The 22,516-nt window shown below is 36.7% G+C and overlaps 1 protein-coding gene across 3 annotated transcripts in view; it reads left to right on the top strand.

Moving 5' to 3' along the window:
- ZRANB3 (zinc finger RANBP2-type containing 3) overlaps positions 1–22,516 on the top strand; it is a 332,973-nt gene that overhangs the window by 19,852 nt on the left and 290,605 nt on the right. For all 3 annotated transcript variants that reach the window (XM_032354070.1, XM_032354071.1, XM_032354073.1), the window contains exon 2: positions 5,825–5,992. In XM_032354070.1, coding sequence (XP_032209961.1) covers positions 5,825–5,992 — 168 coding nt within the window. The remainder of the gene's footprint in view (positions 1–5,824; positions 5,993–22,516) is intronic.

A 22,516-nucleotide genomic window follows, 5' to 3' on the forward strand; every position in this document is an offset into this window, starting at 1 on the left:
TCGGTTTAACTTGTGCCTTTTGAAAGCAGCATATACATACGGATTTTTAAATCCAGTGTGATAATCTTTTTCTTTTAATTGGCATTTTACTCCATTTCTATTTAATGTCTCTTCTATTCACAAATTCTCTCTTTGTCTATGTCTATATCTATTGCTTATTTCATTCAACAAATTCTTTTTTTTTTTAAGATTTTACTTATTTAGTTGAGAGAGTGAGAGAGCACAAGCCAGGAGGAGAGGCAGAGGGAGAAGATGGAGCAGGCTTCTCACTGAGCAGGGAGCCTGATGCGGGGCTTGATCCCAGGACCCTGGGATCATGACCTGAGCCAAAGGCAGATGCTTAACAATTGAGTGACCCAGGTGCCCCTCTTTTTCTTTCTTTTTAAATTTAATTTTATTTTTAAGTAATTTTTAAAGCCATTGTGGTGCTTGAGATTACAACCCTCAAACCAAGAATTGCATGCTGTACTTACTGAGCTAGCCAGACATCTCTCATTAAACAAATTCTTAATTAAAAAAATAAAAGCAACAAAATCATCTCCTTAAAGTCCATAATTTCTCTGAGTAGCCATTTTGTGTTTATTCCCAAATAAATTTATTAGTACTGTATTTCAACAATAGTTGATTCTCCTCAACACAATTCTAATATTTATTTAGGAATGTATCAGTAAATTCCATTTGAGTTTGTCTTGTTTCCAGTTGATTGTAAAAATGCCCTCTTGATCTAAATACAATACTGAAAAAGAAAATTTCCCTTTATTCACTTCTCAAGTGTTGTTTATCAAGAGAATTGCTTAGAAAGTGAGTTCTGCTAGGTTTTGCTTTCACTAAATTTTCCTAGCCAATGTTTTAATTTTGATAATTTAAATGACGTGGTAGTAAAAGGCAAATACTGCTAGTTCCATCTTACCAGCTCCCGCATGTATACAATGATTAAAACTGTTTCCTAAATTTCTGATTTAAATTCTCTATAGTTTTCATGATTAGGTGGACATGCACATTTATTATTAGTATTGGTTTTTTGGTAAGTTAGAAGATGAAGCCTGAGTCTTCTGTTATTAACACAGTGTTGGTTACAACTTATCTTTTGTAGTAGATGAACCTATGTGGCTGACCTAAATGAGGTATTTTTTATTATAATATAATTTTTAGACTTTCTATAATATAAGGGGGAAAGGGAATTTTAAAATTATTTTACTTTGAATATTAACTGAAATACCCCTGTGTTATTAATTAATTGTACCACTACTTATTTTTAAGTCCTTTATGTATCCAGATACCAATTTAAAGCACCAGGGAAGCAGACATACCATAATTTTAGTTCAGTGGAAAATTTTCTACACATTTTTTTACTATTGTAGACTTATTTTATCTTCATCTTTATTTTTTCTCTTATTGGTGACTCTCTTAAAACTGTTTTTTAAATTAATATGGCTTTAGTTTCATTGTTTATTTTTACAAATATAATGCCTGATTCGGCCTTACTAAAATAAATCAGATAAGTTACAGTATAACCTCAGTTTAGTGTAAAAAAAAAAAAAGCAAAGATAATAGACAGTAAAATGGTTTTTGTATTTTTTTCTGAGCTTCTTGCCAATATTCCACCCTAAACTAATAGTATGAAGTACTCCTTATACCAATGACCCTCAATAGTGCTTCTGGAATCCCTATTGCTTTTGGAAAGTGGACATGGCACTTTCTGCTGCTGCTACCCTTGCCAGAATGGGTGTCACTTATTCTCTGCTTCTTTGAGTTTTGACTCTCTGGATTAAAGTCTGGAATGGGTATGTCTGAATAGCGAATCCCATTTTTGTAAGGCAGGCTGAGAAAGCAAGAATTTGCCATTTCCAGCTTTTCTATTGGGACATGATATTTGACTCCTACTCAGATTTGTAATGTGAGGAAATTCCTAAACATTGCAGGGGTCCCAGGTGTTGGGTGGCCTCAAATAATGATGTAGGTGGACTGTACTGTGTCAACTCCCAAATACATGTATACAGCCTTATTCTCTCCCTAAGTTCCAGACTCATGTATTTCCAAATCTATTAGACATTTCCACTTCATAATTTACAAACATCTCAAAGTTTATGTATTTCTGAAAGATATATTGATTGTTTCTCCCCAATCCATTTCTTCCTTAGTCTTTACCATCTCAGTAAATTTGCATCAATCTCATCACTCTAAACGTATGTTGAGTTCCCATGTCCCTCATTCTCCTCATATCCTCCCACAGCAAGTTCTGTTTGCTTTACCTCTGTTTCATTTCCTGAATCTCTCCAGTTCTACTGCCAAAGATGATGCTTGCCTTATTTCTTACATCCTGGTAATAAATTTCTTGCTTTAATGCTTTATCTTTTTTGAATCATTGTCTGTTATTGATTCAGTGTTTTGGTGGTGGTGTTGAGAAGAGGGGCCCATGCGATGGTGTTTAGGAGGACCTTATCTTTTGTAAGTCATATCTAAATCCAGTAGCCAACAGATGCAGTGGGGCCTTTATGGACTAGCCAAGTCCTCTAGGGACATTTATCTCCTATTTTTTTATTAATAGCTTTGTCCTCTACCAGTAGTTTTTAAAATATAAGATTGTGTCCCTCTCCTTAAAACTCTCCGGTAAGTGCTGTCTAATATAGCTTTCAGTGAAGATGAAAGTGGTCTACATCTTCGCTGTTCAGTATGATAGCCACTATCCACATGTGGCCACTGAGGACTTGGAACATGGCTGATGTGACTGAGGAACTGAAGTTTTAATTTTACTTATTTTTATTATTTTTTTCCAAGCCAAACTGTATCCACCTTTTTTTTTTTTTTAAAAAGATTTAATTTATTTATTTGAGAGAGAGACAGTGAGAGAGAACATGAACGAGGAGAAGGTCAGAGAGAGAAGCAGACTCCCCGTGGAGTTGGGAGCCCGATGCGGGACTCGATTCCAGGACTCCGGGATCATGACCTGAGCTGAAGGCAGTCACCAACCAACTGAGCCACCCAGGTGTCCCCTGTATCCACCTTTTTTTAAAGATACTTTTCATAAACAATGATGGTATTTCAGGCAGGACATGGGAAGATAGTCATTAACAATATTTACAACTTTTATACTCCCTTCTTCCATGGATTACCAAAATCAGAAAGCCACTATAAAACTGAATGCAGTCTTCATCTGATTGCCTGAACAGGGAAAGTTTAGAGTGAGGGTTGACATTTCACATTTAGCATATTGTTCAACAACTTTTCACAAGCTGATGCTGACTATCAGGAAATGAAATGAAGATAGTATAATTATCAATCTGAAGATCCACAAGCTAAAAAAGGAGGTCTTAGAGGGGTGCCATCTCCATGGTGACACTGTAAAGTCCAGATTGCCTGACATACACTGAGAACTATGTCTTGGGGTCAAGTTCCAACAGATCAGGGCTTAAGAGAGTTAAGTCTATGTTGAAGGCAGACAGGGATAAAAGGACATAAACAGAAATTTGAATTTTTCCATACCGGGAAGCATTTGTGCCAGGATGGCTAATGTGTTTCAACATCAAGGAATCCCTCCTCCTGGGAACCAAAAAGATGATTTTCAAAACTGAAACGGAGTGGTGGTGTTACATTTGTATCGGTTTAGCTTCAGAGATACTCTGTTAGTGATAAAAGCCCCCCCGCCCCCGCCCCAAACAACAATGAAATGTTTTGTGTGCTAACATAGCTTAAAAAGAAAAAGGTAAAACAAAATTCTGCATTTTTATAAAACTTGATAAAAAATGGTATTTCAAACTGTACAGTCACAAGAAGTACACAGCTATCAAAAATGCACACACTTCACCTGGCATCTCCAGCACCTTCAGCCTTCTGTGCCTGGTCTGTTTTGGCATCTCTGTTTTCTACAGGGTTATTCCCACTATTTGCCAACAACAGTCCCCACCCCCCCACCCCCTTTTCCCTTTAGGTACCTTCTCTCCCTTCTTTGCAAGGGTCATTCTTGTCTCTTCTTCACATCATGCCTGAAGTTTTAATTTTTAACCCAAAGAGCCACTTCTGGCTAATAGTGTTTTGGATGGCAGAGCTGCACTGGTTCTTCATTCTCAAAACAGAATCCAAAACCCTTATCAAGGCTTTCTTTAATTTTACTCTTGCTTATCTCAGTAGCTTCATTTCATACTATTCTCTCCCTTGGTTCAGCCACATTGGCCTCCATTGTGTTTCTAAAAATCACTCAACCCTCTCTCAGCTTGGAACCTTTCCTCTGATGCTGTCTGTTTGGGAGTGCTCTCCACTCAGTTTTGAACTTGGTTGACTCTTTCATACTTCAGTTTATGGACTAAGTAAGCATCACCTAGGAGAGTCCTTATCTGGTCAGCCTACCTAAATTGGCCATTATTCTCTTGTTCCTTCCTAATATTTACACTTTACTGTAATTAATCATTTATTCATTATTTTTAGTCTCCCCCTTAAGAATGTAAGACCCATGAAGGCGTTGTCCTTGCTTCTTCAGATCCTGGAATATAATATGTATTTCTTATTAACAAATACACACTGAATTCTTGAGATTCTTAGATATTGGATACAGAGGTTGATTACTTTTTTTTGGGTGGAGTAAAATTTTATAAGTCTGCAAGCAATTGAGAAAAGAGCAAATTTTTTTTTTAAAGATTTTTATTTATTTATTTGACAGAGAGAGATCAGAAGTAGACAGAGAGGCAGACAGAGAGAGAGGAGGAAGCAGGCTCCCTGCTGAGCAGAGAGCCCGATGCGGGACTCGATCCCAGGACCCTGAGATCATGACCTGAGCCGAAGGCAGCGGCTTAACCCACTGAGCCACCCAGGCGCCCCAAGAGCAAATTTTTTTTAAAGATAAAGTGAGATTACATATAAACAGATGAAAAATTGCAATCTAAATATAAAGTGTTATTAAAGAAGTTTTATAGTTCAGTGATTTAATAGGGCTCTTTCTTGCAGAGCTCTGAGAATTTATAGACATACGAAATTTTCATAGAGAAACTTAAAATGACATTTGTGGAAACCCAGTGTTGAGGAAGGTACCAGTCAGGCAGAGTTTATATTGTATATTCATTTGATTTAAAAGAATTCATTCTAGGGCGCCTGGGTGGCTCAGTGGGTTAAGCTGCTGCCTTGGCTCAGGTCATGATCTCAGGGTCTTGGGATCGAGTCCCGCATCGGGCTCTCTGCTCAGCAGGGAGCCTGCTTCCTCCTCTCTCTCTCTGCCTGCCTCTCTGCCTACTTGTAATCTCTCTCTGTCAAATAAATAAGTAAAATCTTTTAAAAAAAAATAAAATAATTCATTCTAATTTTTTTAAATGAATCTCATTTAATATTGGTTTAATTTAATTATAAATTTGGAGTTAATATCTTCATATTTTATAATTTTAAAAATGCAGTTTTATCCTGTTCTTAGAAAATTTGGTGTGATAGGAAAATGTGGATCTATAAAAGGTTTAATTATAAAAGAATTCCTCTTTCTGTAGCTAATCATTCCTTATTTTAAAATTTATTTAGTTTAAAAAATCTGGCTGATTTGTAAATTTTCAGTAAAAAATTTGTTGCTTAAAACAGAATAATTATTATGTTATGGTTCAGTTTGAAATACAAATGAAATAAAGGATGCTGAATTCCCACACTCTGCACTGAATAACTGATTTTGGACTTAGTGCTTTGAATTTTTAGTAGATCATTTTGGATTATGATTTAGCCACTTTATATCTATGTAGCTAGTATATCAGGCCACAGATAAGTACTTTAATATTATTATTTATGTTTAATTCTCTAATACATTCAGTAATAGCTATTTCCCTACCCCTCCCTTTTGTGGTTTCTTTTTTTTTAGGATCAGGATGCCTAAAGTTCATGCGATAAAAAAGTCTCTTACACCTCAGATGTCTTGTTTGACAAATGAATCTTATAAACACTTGGATTTTTTGCCTGAAAAACTAAGAGCAAAGCTACTTCCTTTCCAGAAAGATGGCATTGCTTTTGCCCTCAGAAGAGATGGCAGGTAAAGTACTTTCTTCAAGACATGCTAAAAATATTTAATTCTAGAGTGTGTATATATATATAGAGAGAGAGAGAGAGAGAAGAAAACAACAAAGGTTTGTGCAAACCAGTTTTTTTGTGTGTGTACATTGTCTTCCCATTTTTATTGCATCTTGAGATAATTTTAAGATATACCATTTTGCCTTCATTTTTGAATGGTATTTTAGTTGACAGTATAGTTCTACTTAATAGCCCTTTTTTCCTAGCACTTGGAAGGTTGTATTCTGTTGACTTATGTCTTTCATAGTTGCCATTAAAAAGTGTGCTCTTGAGTCTCAAAAACTTACTTTACAGGTGACTTACAGATTACAAAGAGAAAAATTTCAAAATGTTCATTTAGTATAGCCAGTAGTGGGGCAGCTATAGGCACAATGTGCTGCATTGGAGTTGTACAACATTTCTTTCTGGAAATACTTGTTCTTTCGATAATGGGGAAACAATCAAACCAGATTAGAATACGGGATATTTTTATAGGATATTTTATAGGACACAGTGTCTGAAAAACCAAGGGAAGTAATGAGAATGTCCTAAATTGAGAGACCTAAAAGTTAAAACATCTGAAAGTAATACATAAATCTTGAATAGATTCTTGATAAGTAAAAAGAAAAGATTTAGAGGACATATGAGGATAACTGGGAAAATTGCATCTGAGCTCTCTTAGAGTGATGTTATTGAATTAATGTCAGTTATCATGGGTTGAGGTAATGATGTTTTGGTTGAATGTTCTTGTTCTTGGAAAATGCATGATAAAGAACTTGGGATGAAGAACTGTGATAGCAGCCTACTTTCTATATTTTCCCAAAAGGAGAGGCCATATATATGTTCAGATAGACTTTGAGTGAGTCAGTCACAGTGTTAACATTGAATTTGATGAGTGGTGTTAAGATTGTTCACTATAGTATTCTCTTTGGATTTTCTGTCAGTTTGAAAATTAAAAAAAAAAAAAAAAGGTCAGGCTGATTTTCATTCCTTTGTGGTCATCTGTCTTTTCTGTTTGGATCTGATCTTTTTCTGTATCTGATTTTAAGACTTTCTCTTTGTTTTTGGAGTTCGGCGGTTAACAACAATTTATTCAGTCTGGTTTTCTTTTTGTTTATTCTCCTTGAGATTATTGTGCATTTTTAAATCTGGGATTTGTGCCATGTTGATTCTGGAAAAATCTCAGCTATTATCGATTTTTAAAAATTATTTTTAAGATTTTATTTATTTGAGAGCAAGAGCGTGAGCTGTGGTGAGGGGCAAGGACAGGCAGACTCCCTGCTGAGCAGGGAGCCCAAAGCAGGGTTCCATCCCAGGATCCCAGGATCATGACCTGAGTTGCAGATGCTCAATCAACTGAGCCACCCAGGAATCCATATCTCTTTAAATATTGATTCATGGGACTCCTGGGTGGCTCAGTGGGTTAAAGCTTCTGCTCAGAGGTTACGATCCCAGGGTCCTGAGATCGAGTTCCACATTGGGCTCTCTGCTTAGCAGGGAGCCTGCTTCCCCTCCGTCTCTGCCTACCTCTCTCCCTACTTGTGATATCTGTCAAATAAATAAATAAAATCTTAAAAAAATATATTTAAATATTGATTCATACCCATTCATTTTGTTTATTTTCTTCTGCAATGTTGATGAGACTTAAACTACCTTTTCACTCTATCCCATGCTTCCATTAATGTGTCTTATATTTTTTGCATCTACCTGTGCTACAATATGGCTACTTTTAAATATCTCTTTTTAAAAATAAAAGATTATGATTCAGTTATTCTAATATGTTTAACTTACCTATTCAGTGTTCAAAGAATTTTTTTTTTTAAAGATTTTATTTATTGATTTGACAGACAGAGATCACAAGTAGGCAGAGGCAGGCAGAGAGAGAGAGAGGAGGAAGCAGGTTCCCCGCCGAGCAGAGAGCCCGATGCGCGGCTTGATCCCAGGACCCTGAGATCATGACCTGAGCTGAAGGCAGAGACTTAACCCACTGACCCACCCAGGCGCCCCTAAAGAATTTTTTGAAATGATCTACATTTTATGCTTGTGTACAAGTGTAGAACTTGAAGAATTTTTACAGTATTGCCATCACCAAGATCAAGAAATAGTACCTTACCTACATCCCAGAAATCTTTCTCTTGCCCCTTCTTGATCACTTTTTTTTTTAAAGATTTTATTTATTTATTTGACTGAAATCACAAGTAGGCAGAGAGAGAGAGGGAGAAGTAGGCTCCCTGCTGAGCAGAAAGCCCAATGCAGGGGCCATTCTGTTGTCCTTTATTAGTAAGTGCCTGTTCATCTCTTATCCATTTTCTACCAGGTTGTTTGCCTAATTGTTTTCTTGGAGTGTTTTGTCATATTTATATTCTGGATACAAATTTTTTGTCATATGTATATGTTGCAAGTAAAATTGATCAGGCTAAGGTTTTCTTATTCTCTCTCTTACTGATCACTTTTGATAAGCACAAGATCTCAGTTTTAATGTTATCTTTTTTTTTAAATTTTTTTTTTAATTTTTTATTTTTTATAAACATATATTTTTATCCCCAGGGGTACAGGTCTGTGAATCACCAGGTGTACATACTTCACAGCACTCACCAAAGCACATACCCTCCCCAATGTCCATAATCCCACTCCCTTCTCCCAACCCCCCTCCCCCCAGCAATCCTCAGTTTGTTTTGTGAGATTAAGAGTCACTTATGGTTTGTCTCCCTCGCAATTCCATCTTGTTTCATTGATTCTTCTTCTATCCACTTAAGCCCCCATGTTGCATCACCACTTCCTCATATCAGGGAGATCATATGATAGTTGTCTTTTTCTGCTTGACTTATTTCGCTAAGCATGATACGCTCTAGTTCCATCCACGTCGTCGCAAATGGCAAGATTTCATTTCTTTTGATGGCTGCATAGTATTCCATTGTGTATATATACCACATCTTCCTTATCCATTCATCTGTTGATGGACATCTAAGTTCTTTCCATAGTTTGGCTATTGTGGACATTGCTGCTATAAACATTCGGGTGCACGTGCCCCTTTGGATCACTACATTTGTATCTTTAGGGTAAATACCCAGTAGTGCAATTGCTGGGTCATAGGGCAGTTCTATTTTCAACATTTTGAGGAACCTCCATGCTGTTTTCCAGAGTGGATGCACCAGCTTGCATTCCCACCAACAGTGTAGGAGGGTTCCCCTTTCTCCTCATCCTCGCCAGCATCTGTCATTTCCTGACTTATTGATTTTAGCCATTCTGACTGGTGTGAGGTGATATCTCATTGTGGTTTTGATTTGTATTTCCCTGATGCCGAGTGATATGGAGCACTTTTTCATGTGTCTGTTGGCCATCTGGATGTCTTCTTTGCAGAAATGTCTGTTCATGTCCTCTGCCCATTTCTTGACTGGATTATTTGTTCTTTGGGTGTTGAGTTTGCTAAGTTCTTTATAGATTCTGGACACTAGTCCTTTATCTGATATGTCGTTTGCAAATATCTTCTCCCATTCTGTCAGTTGTCTTTTGATTTTGTTAACTGTTTCCTTTGCTGCGCAAAAGCTTTTGATCTTGATGAAATCCCAATAGTTCATTTTGCCCTTGCTTCCCTTGCCTTTGGCGTTGTTCCTAGGAAGATGTTGCTGCGGCTGAGGTCGAAGAGGTTGCTGCCTGTGTTCTCCTCAAGGATTTTGATGGATTCCTTTCGCACATTGAGGTCCTTCAGCCATTTTGAGTCTATTTTTGTGTGTGGTGTAAGGAAATGGTCCAATCTTATTTTTCTGCATGTGGCTGTCCAATTTTCCCAGCACCATTTATTGAAGAGGCTGTCTTTTTTCCATTGGACATTCTTTCCTGCTTTATCGAAGATTAGTTGACTGTAGAGTTGAGGGTCTATTTCTGGGCTCTCTATTCTGTTCCATTGATCTATGTGTCTGTTTTTGTGCCAGTACCATGCTGTCTTGATGATGACAGCTTTGTAATAGAGCTTGAAATCCGGAATTGTGATGCCAGCAACTTTGGCTTTCTTTTTCAATATCCCTTTGGCTATTCGAGGTCTTTTCTGGTTCCATATAAATTTTAGAATTATTTGTTCCATTTCTTTGAAAAAGATGGATGGTACATTGATAGGAATTGCATTAAATGTGTAGATTGCTTTAGGTAGCATAGACATTTTCACAATATTTATTCTTCCAATCCAGGAGCATGGAACATTTTTCCATTTCTCTGTGTCTTCCTCAATTTCTTTCATGAGTACTTTATAGTTTTCTGAGTATAGATTCTGTGCCTCTTTGGTTAGGTTTATTCCTAGGTATCTTATGGTTTTGGGTGCAGTTGTAAATGGGATTGACTCCTTAATTTCTCTTTCTTCTGTCTTGTTGTTGGTGTAGAGAAATGCAACTGATTTCTGTGCATTGATTTTATATCCTGACACTTTACTGAATTCCTGTACAAGTTCTAGCAGTTTTGGAGTGGAGTCTTTTGGGTTTTCTACATATAGTATCATATCATCTGCGAAGAGTGATAATTTGACTTCTTCTTTGCCGATTTGGATGCCTTTAATTTCCTTTTGCTCTCTGATTGCTTAGGCTAGGACCTCTAGTACTATGTTGAATAGCAGTGGTGATAATGGACATCCCTGCCGTGTTCCTGACCTTAGCGGAAAAGCTTTCAGTTTTTCTCCATTGAGAATGATATTTGCGGTGGGTTTTTCATAGATGGCTTTGATGATATTGAGGTATGTGCCCTCTATCCCTACACTTTGAAGAGTTTTGATCAGGAAGGGATGCTGTACTTTGTCAAATGCTTTTTCAGCATGTATTGAGAGTATCATATGGTTCTTGTTCTTTCTTTTATTGATGTGTTGTATCACATTGACTGATTTGCGGATGTTGAACCAACCTTGCAGCCCTGGAATAAATCCCACTTGGTCGTGGTGAATAATCCTTTTTAATGTACTATTGAATCCTATTGGCTAGTATTTTGTTGAGTATTTTCACATCTGTGTTCATCAGGGATACTGGTCTATAGCTCTCTTTTTTGATGGGATCCTTGTCTGGTTTGGGGATCAAGGTGATGCTGGCCTCATAAAATGAGTTTGGAAGTTTTCCTTCCATTTCTATTTTTTGGAAGAGTTTCAGGAGAATAGGAATTAGTTCTTCTTTAAAGGTTTGGTAGAATTCCCCCGGGAAGCCGTCTGGCCCTGGGCTTTTGTTTGTTTGGAGATTTTTAATGACTGTTTTAATCTCCTTACTGGTTATGGGTCTGTTCAGGCTTTCTATTTCTTCCTGGTTCAGTTGTGGTAGTTTATATGTTTCTAGGAATGCATCCATTTCTTCCATTTGTCAAATTTGTTGGCGTAGAGTTGCTCATAGTATGTTCTTATAATAGTTTGTATTTCTTTGGTGTTAGTTGTGATCTCTCCTCTTTCATCATGATTTTATTTATTTAGGTCCTTTCTCTTTTCTTTTTGATAAGTCGGGCCAGGGGTTTATCAATTTTATTAATTCTTTCAAAGAACCAGCTCCCCGTTTCGTTGATTTGTTCTATTGTTTTTTTGGTTTCTATTTCATTGATTTCTGTTCTGATCTTTATGATTTCTCTTCTCCTGCTGGGCTTAGGGTTTCTTTCTTGTTCTTTCTCCAGCTCCTTTAGGTGTAGGGTTAGGTTGTGTACCTGAGACCTTTCTTATTTCTTGAGAAAGGCTTGTACCACTATATATTTTCCTCTCAGGACTGCCTTTGTTGTGTCCCACAGATTTTGATCCGTTGTATTTTCATTATCATTTGTTTCCATGATTTTTTTCAATTCTTTCCTGGTTAACCCATTCATTCTTTAGAAGGATGCTGTTTATTCTCCATGTATTTGGGTTCTTTCCAAACTTCCTTTTGTGGTTGAGTTCTAGCTTCAGAGCATTGTGGTCTGAAAATATGGAGGGAATGATCCCAATCTTTTGATACCAGTTGAGACCTGATTTGTGACCCAGGACGTGATATATTCTGGAGAATGTTCCATGTGCACTAGAGAAGAATGTGTATTCTGTTGCTTTGGGATGAAAAGTTCTGAATATATCTGTGATGTCCATCTGGTCCAGTGTGTCGTTTAAGGCCTTTATTTCCTTGCTGATCTTTTGCTTGGATGATCTGTCCATTTCAGTGAGGGGAGTGTTAAAGTCCCCTACTATTATTGTATTGTTGTTGATGTGTTTCTTTGATTTTGTTATTAATTGGTTTATATAGTTGGCTGCTCCTACGTTGGGGGCATAGATATTTAAAATTGTTAAATCTTCTTCTTGGACAGACCCTTTGAGTATGATATAGTGTCCTTCCTCATCTCTTATTATAGTCTTTGGCTTAAAATCTAATTGATCTGATATAAGGATTGGCACTCCTGCTTTCTTCTGATGTCCATTAGCATGGTAAATTCTTTTCCACCCCCTCACTTCAAATCTGGAGGTGTCTTTGGGCTTAAAATGAGTTTCTTGGAGGCAACATATAGATGGGTTTTGTTTTTTTATCCATTCTGATACCCTGTGTCTTTTGACAGGGGCATTTAGCCCATTCACATTCAGGGTAACTATTGAGAGATATGAATTTAGTGCCATTGTATTGCCTGTAAGGTGACTGTTACTGTATATGGTCTCTGTTCCTTTCTGGTCTACCACTTGTAGGCGCTCTCTTTGCTTAGAGGACCCCTTTCAATATTTCCTGTAGAGCTGGTTTGGTGTTTGCAAATTCTTTCAGTTTTTGTTTGTCCTGGAAGCTTTTAATCTCTCCTTCTATTTTCAATGATAGCCGAGCTGGATATAGTATTCTTGGCAGCATGTTTTTCTCGTTTAGTGCTCTGAAAATATCATGCCAGCTCTTTCTGGCCTGCCAGGTCTCTGTGGATAAGTCAGCTGCCAATCTAATATTTTTACCATTGTATGTTACAGACTTCTTTTCCTGGGCTGCTTTCAGGATTTTCTCTTTGTCACTGAGACTTGTAAATTTTACTATTAGGTGACGGGGTGTGGGCCTATTCTTATTGATTTTGACGGGCATTCTCTGAACCTCCTGAATTTTGATGCTCGTTCCCTTTGCCATATTGGGGAAATTCTCCCCAATAATTCTCTCCAGTATACCTTCTGCTCCCCTCTCTCTTTCTTCTTCTTCTGGAATCCCAATTATTCTAATGTTGCTTCGTCTTATGGTGTCACTTATCTCTCGAATTCTCCCCTCGTGGTCCAGTAACTGTTTGTCCCTCTTTTGCTCAGCTTCTTTATTCTCTGTCATTTGGTCTTCAATATCACTAATTCTTCTGCCTCATTTATCCTAGCAGTGAGAGCCTCCATTTTCGATTGCACCTCATTAATAGCTTTTTTGATTTCACCTTGGTTAGATTTTAGTTCTTTTATTTCTCCAGAAAGGGCTTTTATATCTCCCGAGAGGGTTTCTCTAATATCTTCCATGCCTTTTGCGAGCCCGGCTAGAACCTTGAGAATTTTCATTCTGAATTCTTGATCTGACATATTACCAATGTCTGTATTGATTAGGTCCCTAGCCTTTGGTACTGCTTCTTGTTCTTTTTTTTGTGGTGAATTTTCCGTCTTGTCATTTTGTCCAGATAAGAGTACATGAAGGAGCACGTAAAATACTAAAAGGGTGGCAACAACCCCAGGAAAATATGCTTTAACTAAATCAGAAGATATCCCAAATCGTGAGGGGGGAGAAAGGGAATAAAAAGAGGTTCAAAAAGGGAGAAAGAAAAAAAAAAGAAAAAAAAAAAGAAAAGAATTAAAAAAAAGAAAATGAATAAAGAAAAATATAAAAAAGAAAAAATATATATTAGATAAAGTAGTTAAAAAACGTTAAAAAAGAAAAGGGGAAAAGTTAAAAAAAAATTTTACCAGAAGGCGAGAAAAAAAACAAAACATGAAAAAGAAAAAAATTTAAATTAACTGCAAGACTAAAAAAAATCACAGGGAGAAAGCCATGAGTTCCGTGCTTTGCTTTCTCCTCCTCTGGAATTCCGCTGCTCTCCTTGGTATTGAAACCGCACTCCTTGGTAGGTGAACTTCGTCTCGGCTGGATTTCTTGTTGATCTTCTGGGGGAGGGGCCTGGTGTAGTGATTCTCAAGTGTCTTTGCCCCAGGCGGCATTGCACCGCCCTTACCAGGGGCCATGGTGAGTAATCCGCTCGGGTTTGCTTTTAGGAGCTTTTGTTCCCTGAGCGCTTTCCGTAGAGTTCCAGAGGACGGGAATACAAATGGCGGCCTCCTGGCCTCCGGCCGGAGGAGCCTAGAACCCAGGGCCCCACTCCTCAGTGCGCCCTCAGAGAACAGTGCCCAGTTACTCCCGTCCGCCTGACCTCCGGCCGCGCTCCGAGCTCACCGAGCCTGCAACCGATTCAAGGTAACATCGAGCTGTGATCTTACTGTCGGCTCTATCTCTGTAGCCGGCTTTCCCGTTCCAGTACCCGCAAGCTCTGCGACACTCAGACACCCCGATTCTTCTGTGACCCTGCGCTGACCCCGCGTGGGCTTCACCCCAGTTTAGCCTCTGGAGCGATGTCCCTCAGCGGAACAGACTTTTATTTATTTATTTATTTTTTTAAAGATTTTATTTATTTATTTGACAGAGAGAGAGATCACAAGTAGGCAGAGAGGCAGGCAGAGAGATAGAGAGAGGAGGAAGCAGGCTCCCTGCCGAGCAGAGAGCCCGATGCGGGACTCGATCCCAGGACCCTGAGATCATGACCTGAGCCGAAGGCAGCGGCTTAACCCACTGAGCCACCCAGGCGCCCCGGAACAGACTTTTAAAAGTCCTGATTTTTGCTCCGTTTCTGCCGCTTGCCGGGAGCCGGCCCCTCCCCCTGGGGTCTATCTTCTGATCGCTTTGGATTCATGTCTCCGCCAGTACTACCTTTCAGAAAGTGGTTGTTTTTCTGTTTCCAGAATTGCTGTTCTTCTTCTCTTCGATCTGCCGATGGATTTGCAGGTGTTTGCAATTTTTAGATAAGCTATCTAGCTGATTTCCTGGTAGCTGAAGTAGTCTCAGCCTGCTACTTCTCCGCCATCTTGACTCCTCCCCCCTAATGTTTTCTTAAATACTCTTTATTGGTAGTGTATTTTATGGCTAGCACTTTTTGCATCTTATTTCACAAACCTTTGTCTAAACAAAGGTCTAAACAAGGTTGTGAAGTTTATTGTCTATAAAATAAACTTCTAAAAACTATTTAATTTTTAATTTTTTAATTTTAAGGTTTTTTTTGAAGAGTTTATTTGTCAGAGAAAGAGGGCATAAGCAGGGGAAGGGGCAGGCACAGGGAAAATGAGGCTCCCTGCTAAGCAAGGATCGCAATGTGGAAGTCGATCCCAGATCACAACCTCAACCAAAGGCAGATGTTTAACCATCTGAGCCACCCAGTCATCCCTGTTTTATTTTTTACATTCAGATCTACATTCCACTTAAAATTGATTTTTGTATGTGGTATAAGGTGGGGATCAGAGTTGATTATATATTTATTACTGTATTATTTACTTTTGTCTATCAGTGTCTGATTGACCCATCATAATTTATTGGAAAGACTAAATTTTCCCTACAACATTAGACCTTCGCCATAAATCTTATAATTTTATGTGTGCCTTTCTAGATAAGTGCTTTCTAGTGGAATTTTCTGCCATTATGGAAATGTTCATGTATATGCTGTTTAATTTAGTAGTTATTAGCCACATGTGACTGCTGAGTTCTTGGAATAGGGCAAGTGTAACTAAGGAATGAATTTCATATTTTAACAAATTTTAATTGATTTAAATTTAGCCACGTGTCTGGTGGCTACCATATGGGACAGTACAGGTATAGATTCTTTGTTTTATTTTTCTGATTACCAATTTTTGTGTCAGCACCGTACATCTTAATTATTATAATTTATAATCCATATTTTGGTCTAAGATAGTGTAAGTCTTACAACTTTGTTATTTTTTCAAAATTGCTTTAGCTATTGTTGAGCCTTTGCATGGCCTATAAGTTATAGAAATCATTGATCATTTTTCACCAAAAAAGTTGCTGGACTTGTGAATTTTGCATCTGTAGATCAGTTTGGGGAGAATTGATATCTTTACAGTATAAAGTATTTTAAGTATTTAAATAAAGTACTTATTTTTAAATACTTATTATTAAATACTTTAAGTATTTAAATAAAGTATTTATTAAATAAAATACTTTACTTAAAGTATTTAAGTATTTATACTTACAGTATAAAGTATTTATACTGTATACTTTACAGTATAAAGTATTCCATTAATGTGAATATTCTTCCATTTATTTAATGCCCTTCATTTATTTTCATCTCAGTTATTTTCCAATTAATTAATTTCTTTTTAATAAGGTTTTATAGTTTTCAGTATATAACTTTCATATATGTCATTATATTTATTCCTAGGTGTTTAGTATTTTTGATGTTTCTATAAAATGTCATTTCCTCCCTCCGGCTATTTATAAGGTTTTCTCCTTGTTTGGTTATCCAAAAGTTTTGCTAAGTATGATGTGCCTAGATTTAGATTTGTATTTAAAGTTTTTTTAATCTCTGGGTTGATGTTGTTTAGTAGTTCTAGGAGAATACTCAGTCTCTCGAAATCTCTTTGGATACTATTTTGCTCTTTTTTTTTCTCCTTGGTCTCCCATTATACCTATATTAGACCTTTTCTTTGTGTTCTATATATCACTTACTGTTTTCTTTTTAAAAAAAAAAATGTCTATGCTTTATTTGGATATTTGTTGTTTACTTATATTCTTGGTTTACTAATCTGAAAATTTTGCTATTAATTTATTGGGTTTTCTGAAGGAAAAGACCATCGCTCAAAATACTTGAAAGCAAAACCCATTCATTATGGGTGAAAAAAAGAGGCTGAATATATTACTTGCTAATCAAGGGAGAAACTGTGCTTCTTAAACATGGCAAACAAAGCAAAGAGTTGGTATTGAATCAGACTTTAGGAATGTTTGGAGGCTTTAAAAAGTAGGAGTGTTTAAGTATTTGCTCAGTATCAGAGAATGCTTTAGAGATTAGCTGAGTGATGTCAAAGAACAGTCAGTCTTTCCCTGTCTTGAAATTGGAGAATAGAAACATTTTATTTTCTGTTCTTGATGTGAGATAGTGTATTTTTTTTTTAAAGATTTATTTATTTATTTATTTATTTGAGAGAGAGACAGTGAGAGAGAGCATGAGAGGCGGGAAGGTCAGAGGGAGAAGCAGACTCCCCATGGAGCTGGGAGCCTGATGCGGGGCTTGATCCCGGGACTCTGGGACCGTGACCTGAGCTGAAGGTGGTTGCTTAACCAACTGACCCACCCAGGCGTCCCGAGATAGTGTATTTTTAATTCCTAGAATATCCATTTCCTGTTTGCTGGTTATGTTGATAGTATCTTGCTTCTTGCCCTGTTTTAATTCCATCTTATCTTTCTATAAATATTTAGAACATACTTACTTTACATATCTGAAGTCCTTTAGAGGCTAATTTTGCTTTTGTTCTTGTTATTCCTGATGCTTTATTTCCCGATATATTTGCTAATTTAAAAAAAATTTTTGTTTTTATAATTAGGTAATCTTAATCTCTGTGAATCTTGAGGGACTTAAGTAATGGGCAAATTTTGGGGGGGAGGATTTGCAAAGTTAAGTTGTAATCAACCTCATCCCCATTGAAAGGAAACTAGTGAGCTGATTTTTTTCAACAGAATATGTTTTTTATGGTTACTTGATGCTGTTTACTTTTTTAACTTTTAATTTTGTAATAATTTCAACCTTGATTTTAAAAAAGTACAGAAATAACTTTTCTATACCCTTTACTTTGATTCACTAATTTCTAACATTTTAGCATGTTTCCTTTATTATTTTATTATTTTCTCCTTGTGTCTTTCTACACGTACAGACACACGTGTGCATTTGCACACACAGTAGTATTTATTTTTTTTCAAGGCCATCTGAGGTTAGGTTACATATGTCTTGCTCCTTTAACCTACAGTATTTAAGAATAGTTCATATTTTAAGAACAAAAATATTCTCTAACATAACCACAGTACAATCATCAAATTCATGAAGTTTAATCTTTTATCTCTGTATATGCTTTTAATCGTCAATCTTTTATGGAATTTTTTTTCTTTTAGTGCATGATCCAAAGTATGATTGCTTATTGCATTTAATGATATCTCTCTCTGTTTCCTTGAATGTTGAATAGTTTTTCAGATTTTCATGTCACTGAATATAGGCCAGTGTATTTTATATAATGTGTTGCAATTCTTTTAAACATTTCTCATTATAGGATTTAGCTTGTACAGTCCATTCTGGATTATTACACAAGGGAGAAAGAAGTCTTACCCTTCTCAAGAAATTGCTTTTGAAGGCACACAGCATCTATCAGCCCCTCAACTGGCAGGTTGTTGCTTTTTTTTTTCTCAAGATGGTAGTGTTAATTTTGATTGTTAGTCAAAGGTTATAACTACAACACTCTCTACCATGTAGTTACTATATTTCCTTCTCACAGTTGTTGCCTGTTTAACAAACAACTAACATGAGATGTTCAGACCATGTAAATATGCTTCCTTTTAACTAGTTTTTTCTCTTCGATTTAGCTTCTATACATGTTCTTGCTCAAAATAGTTTTTTGAAATTATTTATGAAATGATTTATTAATTGGCATTTTACTGTAAGGAAGAGTCCTCCCTTCTGTTGCAACAATATCTCTTTCTCTTTTTCTCTGTTTCTACCCATTCATCTATCCAACCATTCATCCATTCTCATGGATTCCTAGTATAATCAGTGGGTTATAATCCCTTACTGTACCATAGCTTACTTTAGTTTGTTTCAGAATTTGTTACAAATGGAATCATGCAGGTTATATGTGTCTCTGTCTGACTTTTGCTCATCATGTTTTTGAGATTCATATATATTGTTTTGATCTCTGAATATAAGGCAGTTATTTTGTTCATTCACTTACTGATGGACATTTGATTGATTTCAGTTTGGGAGTCTTTTGAATAAAGATGGTATTAATATTAATGGAGAAGTCCTTTGGGGACATGTTTTCAATTCTATTGCTTTTTTTTTTTTTTTTTAAGATTTTATCTATTCGTGAGAGAGAGAAAGAGAGTGAGCATGAGTGGAGGGAGAGGCCGAGGGAGAGGGAGAAGCAGACTCCCCACTGAGCAGGGAGCCCAGTGCTGGATCCCAGGACCCTGAGATCACAAGCTGAGCTGAAATCAAGAGTCTGATGCTCAACCAACTGAGCCACCCAGGCACCCTGGTAGCTCACAGATTTTTAATTTGTATTTTCCTAAAGACTAATAATGTTGGTTATACATATATTTATTTATAAATATTTATAAATATAAATATAAATATTTATTTATATTATTGGTATGCCCCAATAATGGGTCCGTGATTAAAGGAGCAAGACTGATATAAAGCGAAGGTCAAGCAAAGCTTTATTTTGTGCCAAGCATCGAGAATCTAACTGAATGTTCAGGGGCGTACCTCTTACAAGAGAGGGCGATCCTTCTCTGTTTCACAGACTAGCTTTTAAGGGCAAAGGCAACGTGGTTGGGCCTGGCCGACTGTGAGATTGAAACGCACACAGGAAACTCCACAGTGATGCTAGGTGACCAATTGAGTTACAATTTACCCTATAGACATTTGACCCAGCCTATCCCCTTGGTTAGGATTGGTGCCCAAAAGGCTCCCAAAGGGCGGGGCCCATACTCCTTGGTAACGAGGGAGACAGTTTGCATCTCCCCACTGGTTGGTTTTTTCCACCTGGCCTGACCCACCCTTGTATTTGGGCTTTGTTACCTGGAGCTGGTTTCCAGGACTTGTTTTTAAGTCCCCTGGGGGAAGGGAAGCAGGGACAGTTTAAGGGTTAAACAACAATGTTATTGTTTAGCCTCAATAGAAGCCTCTGGCTAAAATATAAAAATATAAAATAGGTCCTTACAGTTGGCATCTTTCAACATATGTTAATGTCTTATATATGTTTTAATGTTGTCTATTATTGATTTGAAAGAGTTCTTTTATTCTGCATAGAAGACCCTTTGTCAGATATATGTATTTTAATTACTCCTGGTCTGAAGTTTGCTTTTAAAATTTTCTTTGTAGTATTCTTTGATGAACAGAAATTTTTAATACTCTGGTTTTTCTTCATATGGAATAAATATTTTGCATTTTGATGAACAGAACTTAAACATTTTTTTTTTTAAAGATTCTATTCATTTGAGAGAGAGAGAAAGAACACAAACCTGAAGGTGGAAGAGGCAGAGAGGGAGGGAGAAGCAGACTCCCCACTGAGCAGGGAGCCCAACATGGGACTCTATCCCAGGACCCTGATATCAAGACCCAAGCTGAAGGCAGACACTTAACTGATGAGCGACACAGGCGCCCCCAGAAATTTTTAATTTTCATGAAATCTACTTTATCAAGTTCTTATGTAGTTAATGCTTTTTATATTGCCACAAAAAAGTCTTTTCCTACCCCAGGATCACAATGTCCCTGTGTTTTGTATTGGAAGCTTTCTAGTTTTAGCTTTTATGTTTTTTGATATATGATTCATCTCAAATTAATTTTTGTGTGTGGGATGGGTAAAAGTTTTAAGTTCAGTTTTCTTTCATATTGATATTCAGTTACTCTAGCACCATTTCTAGTAAGGTCTCTTCTCTCCCATAAATTACCCTGACATCCTTCTGAAAAAGTGCTTGACCATATGTATATAAATCTGTTTTCACAGGGTGCCTGGGTGGCTCAGTGGGTTAAAGCCTCTGCCTTCAGCTCAGATCATGATTCCAGGGACCTGGGATGGAGCCCCGCATCAGGCTCTCTGCTCAGCAGGGAACCTGCTTCCCTTTCTCTCTCTGCCTACTTGTGATCTCTGTAGGTCAAATAAACAAAATCTTTAAAAAACAATCTGTTTTCAGTCCCCCCCCCCCATGTTTGTCTTTTTTTTTTTTTTTTTAATTGTCACACCTTTTCCATTTTTTCTTAAGTTGTAGCTTTCTTAGGCTCAGTTTTGTTTAGTAGGCTCATTTCCAATCTCTGCTTTGTGTAGGTTTAAGACCTTACTACCATTGCTCTGTTTGGCTATTAAGTCTTAAGAGTCCCGTTAATGGTGTTTGCAGACATCTTCATTGTGGCCTGTAGCTTCATCACTCACCTTTGACTCAGGTTTTGATACTCTCTTTTGTTTCTGGCATTTGTGGATTTTTTTAGTTTTCTTCAGGCCAGATCTGCATTTTAAAAGATGGTATTTTACCTAAGTTAGCATTTGTAGGTATTTGCAAAGAGAAGGATCTGAGACTTTCTAAACCACCATAGCAGTGGGAGCTGAAATCTTACTGTTAAGTCTTCATTCATTAACGATTATACTTGCTATCATTGTAAAATACCTTATTACAGAATTACTTAATTCTTTCCTATTACATTCCAAATTTAATGTTATATAATTAATTTCCCCAAACCAATTTCTTTCTGGCCATATTTTCCTTGCATTCCTTCAACCTTCTTCCTATTTTCAACATTTTTGAGACAGTTCTTTTAAATGAGTTTATAAGTTCCAGATTTGTATTTCACTTTGTGATTCAGTTTGTCTGTTCTTCTAAGTAATATTACGCTCACTTTCATTCATTGACATTAGAGCTGTATTTGGTGTTAATTCTGCCATTGTAGCATTTGTTAAGGTTTTTGTCCCTAAAAATGTGTCACTATATAATTACTATATGATTCATTAAGTATATTACTATGTCAAAGTTTTCTTCATGTTTAGTATACACTTTCAGTAATCTGCAAGGTTTGGGGCTTGAATTCATTAATAATCTTTATAACTACAGCTTTGCGTAATATAGTTGATTCTCCATTTTATTAAGCAGTGTTTCCTTATTCCCAATTATGTACAGTGGCATTTGGTGTATTACCTTTTCCTTCTTTCTCACTACATCATATTAATTGGTTAAATTATATTTCTTGATATTCACCTTTGTATCTTTAAAAATATTTACAGTTTGTTCCTATGAAATATGTATTATATATTTTTTGCCAACTTTAGATGATCTTTGCCTTTTTCTCCTCTATGCCTCTTGTTAGATATGTAATTTCTATGCAGTCATTGTCTGTAACTGTTGCATCTTCTTTTGTACCCAGATTTTTCAAACAGCTAAGTAGTTTCCTTGCTTTTCTCCTTTTTTGTTTTTGTAGTGTTCTTTTGTTGGGGTTATCTTCTCAAAATCTTTTAGAAGGGCTGTAAGGAAGTTAGTTACCCAATTTCTTGCATTTAAAAATGTCTTTTCACTGAGTTTATACTAAATGACCAATTGGCTGAGTAAGAAATTTCTCAGTCCCAGTTTCTTTTCTGGCTGATGTTATTGTTAGTGTTCCACTGTTTGTTGTAGACAAACCCGAGGGCTGCCTGGTTTTTTTTCCCCTTGGAGATGGTTGATTTTTTTTTTTTTTTGTTTCACTACTTATTTTGGCAATCCAGTACTAGGGTGTAGCTTGTTGTTGACAGTTA

The sequence above is a fragment of the Mustela erminea genome, chromosome 8 (genome assembly GCF_009829155.1).
Source record: "Mustela erminea isolate mMusErm1 chromosome 8, mMusErm1.Pri, whole genome shotgun sequence".
Lineage (NCBI taxonomy): Eukaryota > Metazoa > Chordata > Mammalia > Carnivora > Mustelidae > Mustela > Mustela erminea.